The sequence below is a fragment of the Cariama cristata genome, unplaced genomic scaffold, assembly GCF_000690535.1.
Source record: "Cariama cristata isolate BGI_N322 unplaced genomic scaffold, ASM69053v1 scaffold32601, whole genome shotgun sequence".
NCBI classification, from domain to species: domain Eukaryota; kingdom Metazoa; phylum Chordata; class Aves; order Cariamiformes; family Cariamidae; genus Cariama; species Cariama cristata.
The window spans coordinates 48,672-57,429 of record NW_009600607.1 but is presented as its reverse complement, the minus strand read 5'-3'; the positions used below and the strand labels follow the sequence as shown (position 1 = coordinate 57,429).

At 54.0% G+C, this 8,758-nt stretch overlaps 1 protein-coding gene across 1 annotated transcript in view; it reads right to left on the bottom strand.

The window, feature by feature from the left end:
• LOC104169225 (receptor-type tyrosine-protein phosphatase V-like) overlaps positions 1-8,758 on the bottom strand; it is a 35,483-nt gene that overhangs the window by 14,178 nt on the left and 12,547 nt on the right. The window contains exons 14-21 of the mRNA XM_009710077.1: positions 8,176-8,445; positions 7,538-7,771; positions 6,474-6,746; positions 5,468-5,614; positions 4,311-4,580; positions 3,556-3,834; positions 3,193-3,327; positions 2,876-3,086 (exon numbers count right to left, since the gene is read on the bottom strand). Coding sequence (XP_009708379.1) covers positions 2,876-3,086; positions 3,193-3,327; positions 3,556-3,834; positions 4,311-4,580; positions 5,468-5,614; positions 6,474-6,746; positions 7,538-7,771; positions 8,176-8,445 — 1,819 coding nt within the window. The remainder of the gene's footprint in view (positions 1-2,875; positions 3,087-3,192; positions 3,328-3,555; positions 3,835-4,310; positions 4,581-5,467; positions 5,615-6,473; positions 6,747-7,537; positions 7,772-8,175; positions 8,446-8,758) is intronic.

Sequence of the window (8,758 nt, the reverse complement as noted above, 5' to 3'; positions counted from 1 at the left end):
GAAAGACAACAGTAAGTGTGGAAAATCAAGTTGGGTTGAGTCACTGTCTTTGTTCATGTCAACCCATGGATTGGGTTGGCTTGAAATTGCTGAGCCCGGGTAACTGTTTGAAATGAGGGCACCTCAGCTGGGAGGGCTAAGCCCTGACCCAGACCCCACCAGACTTGTGCTCCAGACCCTTCACCACCTTCGTTGCCCTTCTCTGGACTCGCTCCAGCACCTCAAGGTCTTTCTCGTCGTGAGGGGCCCAGAACTGAACACAGCACTCGAGGTGCGGTCTCACTAGTGCCCAGTACAGGGGGACGATCACTGCCCTGGTCCTGCTGGCCACACTATTCCCGATACAAGCCAGGATACCACTGGCCTTCTTGGCTACCTGAGCACACTGCTGGCTCATGTTCAGCCGGCTGTCGACCAACACCCCCAGGTCTTTTTCTGCCTGACCACTTTCTAACCACTCTTCCCCCAGCCTGTAACGCTGCATGGGGGTTTTGTGGCTGAAGTGTAGGATCTGGCACTTGTTCTTGTTGAACCTCATGCCCTTGGTCTCAGCCCATCTGTCCAGCCTGCCCAGGTCCCTCTGGAGGGCCTCCAGCAGATCAACACTCCCACCTAACTTGGTGTCATCTGCAAATTTCCTGAGGGTGCCCTCAATCCCCTCCTCCAGATCATCTATAAAGATGTTAAAGAGCACTGGTCCCAAAACCGACCCCTGGGGAGCATCGCTAGTGACCGGCCACCAACTGGATTTAGCTCAGTTGACCACAACTCTCTGGGCCTGGCCATTCAGCCAGTTTTTTACCCATCGAAGAGTCCAGCTATAAGGTAAGGGCTTGTGGATAAATAACTCACTGAAGAATAGGAAACAAGGGCTGGCTTTCAGAGTGGAGATGGGTTGTCCGCGGTATCTGCTTTTCACCATGCTACTAATGATTAACTGGGAAAGCAGCACAGTGCACTGAGGATACATGTTTAGGGCAGTCAAAATGAAAGCAAGTTGTGAAGAGGTACAAAAGGATCTTCTAGTCCTGAGTAACCGGACAGTTAAATACATGTTATTGAATTATGGTAGGTGGACTAATGACAGCCTGAAGGCTCTGAATTAGCTGTTACCCTGCGGGAGGTCGATGTTGGAGTGAAAATGGCAGCTAGGAAGCAGTGAGGGCAGATACACACTCTCAGACTGGCTGGACAGTATTTGGGGAGTGTAGGGGTATCCCAGTGTGTTTGTGGTGCTGTTAAACTCCCCTCAAGGCTACTGGCAGATCTTGGTCTGAGCCAGTGCGTTGTAACGCAGACCCAGCTTATGCCCAGGCTGACCCTGGTGTGACCATGACCTCCAGCCATGGTGGCTGGAGCAGAAGGCCAGGTCTCAGGCTGTCAGATCTAAGGCTTGGCCTGCCATGCCTGAGCGTGAGTAGGGCAGGAGCTGTGAGCAGTAAAGAATAGATAGGCTTGATGGGCAATCAGTCTCAAATCTTCTGAATCAACTGGAGACTCTCCCATGGCAGTGAGGGATCACAACACCTGTGGTGGGCATGGGATGGGGATGCATCACCATCCAGTTCTCCTGCCAGGCATGATAATACAGTACCTAGGGAGAGCCTGAAGAGCTATTTGCTCTTGATGATCCTATGCTGGGTGAGATTTCCAAGAAAATGGCTCTCTGGAAGCTGCCTTTTTTTTTCGCAGGAGAAGCAGCCATTTCCCACTCCCCTGACACAGCCAGCCCAATGTTAACACCAATCTCTCTTCTCCACCAGTGCTGACCCAAACAGCAGCTTGACTTAAGAGCTTCTGTTTGGCAACATGTGTAAATCTAAAATGACTCTGTAAGAATCAATGTAAGTTTTTCATGTAAGCGCAGAGTCTGCACATAGCAAAAGTAGAGAAAGCGAAGCAGAGCAGAGGAAAGGAAGGAGAGCCAGCTCATCTAAACCCAATACAGTGAGCTTGACACCACTCCCCACAAAACCTAAGGGCAGATCTGATTCTCACTTTACTCATGGGAAAATTAAGCTGTTCCTCATGCACACACTCTCTCACCGTCTGTCTTTCTCTTTTCCTAACACTCTCAGTGAGTTCTATCACTAGTTAGCCACTCTTGCTGTAATTTTCTTTAAATTGATATGGGACAACCCTCCAGATTCTCGGGGATCCCTTTGTCAGAGAAATGCCTGGGGATACGGTCCCTGTTTGATGAGATTGTGAGCTGCTAAATTAACACAACTGACTAAAGATATGATTCTTTCTTTGTAGTAGAAAACCTTTTTTACCATCAACTATTTTAAAGGTACCCTATAACAAAATATGTATGCTTGTACATTCATGTTCCTGGATTCTATTTACTGTCAAGTAATACTCTGAATTTATTAATATTGTGATCTATGGGTATGTCTCGTGGGGAACTTGGACCTTAGCCTGTGTGTTTGCTACCCTGAAACTTTGAGCCCCCAATTGTGTAGGCATCACTTGAACTAACATTTCTGAATTAGTTTCGTTTTTGCACTCTCTAAGTCTGCATGTGGCTCTGAGTCACATGCAAAAGTCCTACAAAGAACAGCATCCATTTTAGTTCTTGCCCTGGAGGTGGACAACTGCCCAGTTCCCAAGACAACACATACAGCCCTTGTCAGCCTCAGCTTTCACTTCTGCTCTCCCTGTCCTCTTACATTGTCTAATATTCTCCAATATGCCAGTCCTTACATCCCTCAAATGCTGCTTGGTGGAGAAGCTCCTGGGTTCCACTGCTGGGGATCTGAGGTGTACAAGGGTGCGGTGACATCCAGGGAGCTGGTGGCACCTTGCAGGGACATGTGCAGTCCCTTTTCTCCCCCAGCCCCTTTCCCTTGGGAGGGATGTTGACATCTCTCACCTGTACTGTTCGTTGGCTTTCAGCTTCCCGTTGCATGTTGCCCTGGACTGGCCACACTCCTCTGTTCCCACTGGCACTCGCCAGGTTTCGGGGGAGCTCCTGGGGCTCGAATGGAAGGGATTGGGGATTAGCACAGCCAGGTAGGAGTCCTCTGTCCCATAATAGTGGTCATACCATGTGCTGGACATGATTTCCTGGGTGGGCCTCAGCACTGAAGGGGAATGTACAAGGTGACAGTGGCAGTCCCAAAGTGACATCCAGGGGACCTGCTGCCCTCCAGGGAGCCACTGCAGATTGGGATGTGCAGGGGCACTTACGTGAATCATTAGTGGTGGCAATGACACCATAATACTCGATCTGGCCATTCTCCTCGCTGAACAGGTCGGATGAAATGATAACCGTGGAGCTGGCCTCCACCTTGAAGATGTCTGCTCGCAGGGGTGGAGGCAGGGCTGGAAAAAGAATGAGCAAGCATAGCTTGTTAGTGTGTCCCTGCTCCCACAGGCCCACCACACATTGCTCAACCTGTGACTGGTCCCAGCATCACTGCCCAGAGCCTTGACCCCTGCAGGACCACATGGGGCTCACAGGCATCTGAAAGAGTCTCCAGGTCTAATTAGCAACACTGGGTGTTTTCTCCTGGGATCTGTGGCAAGGTTGTGGGAAAGAAGGGGACTCACCCTCCACTGTTGTGTTGCAGAGCAGAGTCACAGCCTGGCTCCTCATTGTGTTCATACCCACTGTGCTCACAACAATCCGGTAGGACGAGTTTGGCCCCAGCCCCTCCAGACTGGCCTCGCTCGTAGGGATGATCATGACATACTTGGAGGTGGGAGCTCCATCAGAGACCCTCTCTGTCACCACCTCATAAGCCTCCACATCTCCAGGAGAGCTAGTCCAGTTCAAGTAAATGCTCCTTGACTCTGGTAAGCACTGCACATCCTCCACTGGGTTTGGCTCTGCGAAGGAGATATGGCTCTGAACTTAATGGATCAGAGAAATCCCAGCCTCAGCCCATGCATCAGCCCAGAGCCACTATGGTCCTCTACTGCCTGTCCCTAGGTCAATGAGAGAGGAGCAGAGCTGGACATCTGCAACCTGGGAGCCTCTGTGCCAAGGGCCACAGGACAAGGTGGATGGGTTAGGGCTTGAGCAGATGTCTTATAGGAGAAGCAGACCAATGGAGATCTCTGCAGAGTCCGCTTTGCTTCACAGGTAGCCAGGCCACAAGGTGATGGGAAATCTCTCTGATGGGGCTAGCTTAGGGAGCTGGTGGCTGCCAGAGGGTCACCTTGCTGGCTTTCCTTATCTCCCACCATGAAGACTTCCCATGCTTCTGTTGACACCCAAGGGCTGATCCAGTCTGGAGGCCACCCAGGCGTTTCTCCCCATTCCAGCCTGCACTCCCCTCATCCCCACAGCAATGCATACCCACCCATCGGCACTGCCAAGGGTTTGGTGCTGCTCCAGTAGGGCCCGGCCACGCAGCTCAAGGAGACGGAGTAGTTCCTCCCTGGGATCAGACCTTGGAGGAGGTGCTGGACTTGCCCTCTGCCCAGGCTGTGTCGCCAAGGCAGCGTGCTGTTCCTGGGATCCCGCAGCCACAGCTGGCAGTCATCCTGCTGTCCAGGAACACTGCCCCAGGAGATGAGCATGGTGTTGTTCCCTTCAGCCACCGCAGAGAGATTTTTGGGAACTGAGGGGGCTACAATGAAAACCACACCAGGGGAGAGTTACTGGCTTGCACATACTCTCACCTGTCCTTTAGAGATACAAGTAGAAGATGGGTAATACACAAGGAGACTTCATATGTTCAGTGATAACATTTCTGCAGCTGCTGGCTGCCTCTACCAGAAACGGCCTTTAAATGGCAATTGGAGGACATGCAGAGTGAGGAGCATGAGGACATGGGTTCTTCCTCCTGCTAATTAGCAAGCTTCGTTAGAGACCTGCCTGAAGGACTCTGCACATGACTCCTAGCACCCTGCCAGGGGCTGGTTGAGCGTGGGAGCAGAGACCTCTGGATTCCCCAAGCAAAATGCAGGGACTGTGGGGACAAGCACATGAAAAGGCTTATTGTGCTTATCTGCAATTTCCACATTCCTTAAAAAAAAACCAAACCCAAACCAGTCTCCTCTTATCCCCCATGCCAGGAATTTTCTGAGTGCCTGGGAGAAAGGCAGCGGAGATGGTGGGGTGTCCTCCCCTGGCTGTGAGGTCTCGTGGTCTCCCAGGCTGTGGGTGTCCTCTACCAGAGCAGCACTACTGCCATGGGATCCCTTTCTCTTGTTCAGTCACCCGTGTCTGGAGGAGCCAGCTTGTGTGAACAGCGGGGCCACAAGCTGGAGGTCTGCCTCCTGAAACATCAACCATGGCTGCCAGACTGTCCTATGGGCAGCCGTTTTGCCCTGCTCTCCCCTCCACCAGGGCCTTGCACAGCCCATGATCCCATTGCTTCGGTGGTACCTACAGCTTCCAGGCAGCAGTCGTAGCCATGTCCCTGCCCCTTCCCACCTCAGCTGCTGAGCCCACCCAGCTGGGGAAGGTTGAGCCTCACAAATGATGCAGGGACCTCCAGCTCTTGCCACTTACTTGTCCAGTCACTGATGTTTCCTGCAGAGGCTGTGTACGGCCCTGCCACGGACACCACTTCCAGCAGGTATTTGTGTCCTGGAGCCAGGCCAGAAAAGGTGAATTTGCTGGTGCCTTTCCCAACAGTTACATTGGCTGCCACAATACCTGATCCCGAATGATACAGGAGGAGCCTGTAACTGTCTTGTCCTAGGGGTTCAGCTCGCCAGGACGTGCTCAGCCTGTTGGGATACCCCTGGTTCGTCATGTACACATTACGAGGTGCCAGGGGGTCTGGAGAGACAGGATGGGAGATGTGTCAGTGAAGGATCTGATACCCACCGCCGGGGTATCTTGGCAGTGTTGTCAGAAGGGATGCACCATACAGGACAGGGCACTTCATCTTGGCTGAATGGCTTCAGCTCGCCAGGACGTGCTCAGCCTGTTGGGATACCCCTGGTTCGTCATGTACACATTACGAGGTGCCAGGGGGTCTGGAGAGACAGGATGGGAGATGTGTCAGTGAAGGATCTGATACCCACCGCCGGGGTATCTTGGCAGTGTTGTCAGAAGGGATGCACCATACAGGACAGGGCACTTCATCTTGGCTGAATGGCGGCATCCACCAGCCTTGAGGCAGCTAAAAGCAGCTTCTGCAAGCTTCAAGTGGTGCCTGTCTGAGCAGAGACAGCCCTGTCCCAGCTGGAGCGAGACACCTGGAGACGGGTGAGGAGGGAGCACCCAGCCAGCTAGAGGGGAGGGAAAGGCGACCACCCCTGTCTGCTGCTCCCTCCTCTGCACCTCTCCTCTGAAGTACAGCTCCTGGAGCTTCAGCTGGCCTAATCTAGGCTGGTGGAGCTGATGGTGAGGGTGAGCAGAGCCCTGCTCAGTGTCATGGCACTGACATGCCCTTGGGTTCAGGTAGAACTTGGGGTCTGCCATGAAGGTCAGTGGGACCATGTCCTTTGCCATCAGCTTTCGTGACTCCCCAGTAAAGCACACATCACCCTCAAAACTGGGTACTCACACGTCCAGTTGCTGACATTCCCTGCAGGCGTCTGGTAGGACCCTGCCATGGACACCACCTCCAGCACATACTTGCTTCCTGGGGCCAGTCCCATGAAGGTGAAGTTGTGGGTGTCTTTCCCAAGCAAGGTGGTAGCTGCCACGGTGCCCAGCCGTGCATGGTACAGGGTCAGTGCGTAGCCCTCTCGGCCCCCGGCTGCAGCTTCCCAGAACGCGCTCAGTCTGTCAGGGTGCCCTGTGCTCAGCAAGCGCACGGCGGCTGGGGGCAGTGGGCCTGGGGAGTCACCAGAACTGATGTTAGGGACTGGAGACCATGCAGAAGGAAACAGACATGATGGGACATTGTGCAGCAGGTCAGATGCTCCCTGAGGGCTGGGACTTGTAGACCCTCTCTGGTACACTCCTCCTTCTAGCTGTTCTCTTTTCCATCCCCGTCCCACCTCACCTTTAATGCTGCTCACTGTTTGTGGTACCCCACACGCCAGCCCTTCTTCATCCAGGCCACTCTCATCCCCATAGCCCAGCTGAGAGACTTTGTCGCCACTGCGTGCAGCTGCCTGGGCAGAGCTGGCACAGCATCTGTACTCTGTCCAACCCTAAAATCTTTCCGGGTGAGGAGAAGTGCTGGACTAGTTCCTCTCCAGAGCAAAGACCTGTTCTTCTCGGAGGACTGTGGATTAACCTCTTGTACTACACTGACTCATTTCATGAACCTTTATGGTAATGTAGTTTCTACCTGCAGGAGGAGACTCAGGGAGGGCATGAGTGCTCCTGTATATGGGGAGATGGGGCAGCATGGGCAGGAGGATGTCCCCACGTAGGCACAGCTGGCCAATGCTGCGTGTCATCAGCATGTACTTCTGCAAGTCTACAGCTGAACATCCATGTGCCCATGAGGATAACAGTGTGCCCCTGCATTAACTGCTGCATGTTGCATCCATGCACATGTGTGTGAACATTCCCAAAGGCACCAGGTCTCCTGTAAACACCTCAGCCCTCCTCAGGACTGCCCAGTGGTGCAACATCTCCCACCCCTCTGCAGGGGACACTCCTCCAGGCACTCACGTGTCCAGCCACTGATGCTGGGTGCTGCTGCCTGGTATGGTCCAGCTGTGGCACTGGCTTGCAGGGAGTACTTGTATCCTGGGGTCAGACCCATGAAGGTGAAGTTGTGAATGTCTCTCCTGAGTGAGGCTGTAGCTGCCACGGTGCCCAGCCGCGTGTGGTACAGGGTCAGTGTGTAGCCATCTCGCCCACCAGCTGCAGCTCCCCAGGATGCGCTCAGCCTGTCGGGGTGCCCTGTGCTCAACCAATGCACAGCAGTTGGGGGCAGAGGGCCTGGGAAGGAAACGCAAGTCACTGCCAGGAGCCACGTCTGGGCTGATGCAAAGGAGATGCTCCATGTCTGTACCAAGCCTGTGCTGCAGGGTTGCAAAGGTCCTGCTTTGCCCTTGACTCTATGTCATCTGCCTCCTCCCTGATGCTGCCTGAGCCTGTGGATGGCTACCAAAGACATGGGTGGCCAGGCCACAGGGTCATGCACAGATTCTCCATGCTGCATCCAGCAAAGCATGAGCACTGGGCGCTTGTGTGGATGGGAGAGGAAGGCAGGATCTGGCTGCACCAGTATGGCCTCTGATTTGAACTGGGAAGGGGGAGATCTGGTGAAGGACTCCTGGCTACAAGGAGAACATCATACTCACGTGTGCAGTGGGTGAGGTTGGGGGTGCTGGTGTGGAAAGGTCCAGCTGTGGCCCTCACTGCCACCCTGTAGCGGGTGCCAGGGCTCAGATTCCTGAAGATGTGACTCCTGGCATCCCCACCCAGCACCATGTGCCCAACACGACTGCTGGAGGCTGTGTCATAGATATCCACCACATAGCCTTCTGCTCCTCGCCCCATTGCTGCCCAGGAGGCCTGCAGTGTGGAGGCAGAGGGGCTGCCCAGGGTGAGGTTGGCAGGGGCCAAGGGATCTGGAAAGCAACAGGGAGATAGTCACCCTCTGCGTGCCATGGCTTGCTGCTCAGTGCTGTGAGTTGGCTGCTTTGCCCAGGGATTCCTCATGCTCTGGCAATGCTGGACTCCAGCTGCCACTGGGCAGTGGGCAGGCTGGTCATCAGAGATCCTCCAGAGAGAAGCATGAGGACAAATGGGCAGACAGTGCATGTGGCTCTGAGCACAATATCCCCAGGGTTTGCAGCTGGACATGGCAGGGGAGATACCCAGAGCCTTTGAGGTCGGTAGATGGGATTGGATCTGGGTTGGGGAAAGAGAGAGGACAGTGCA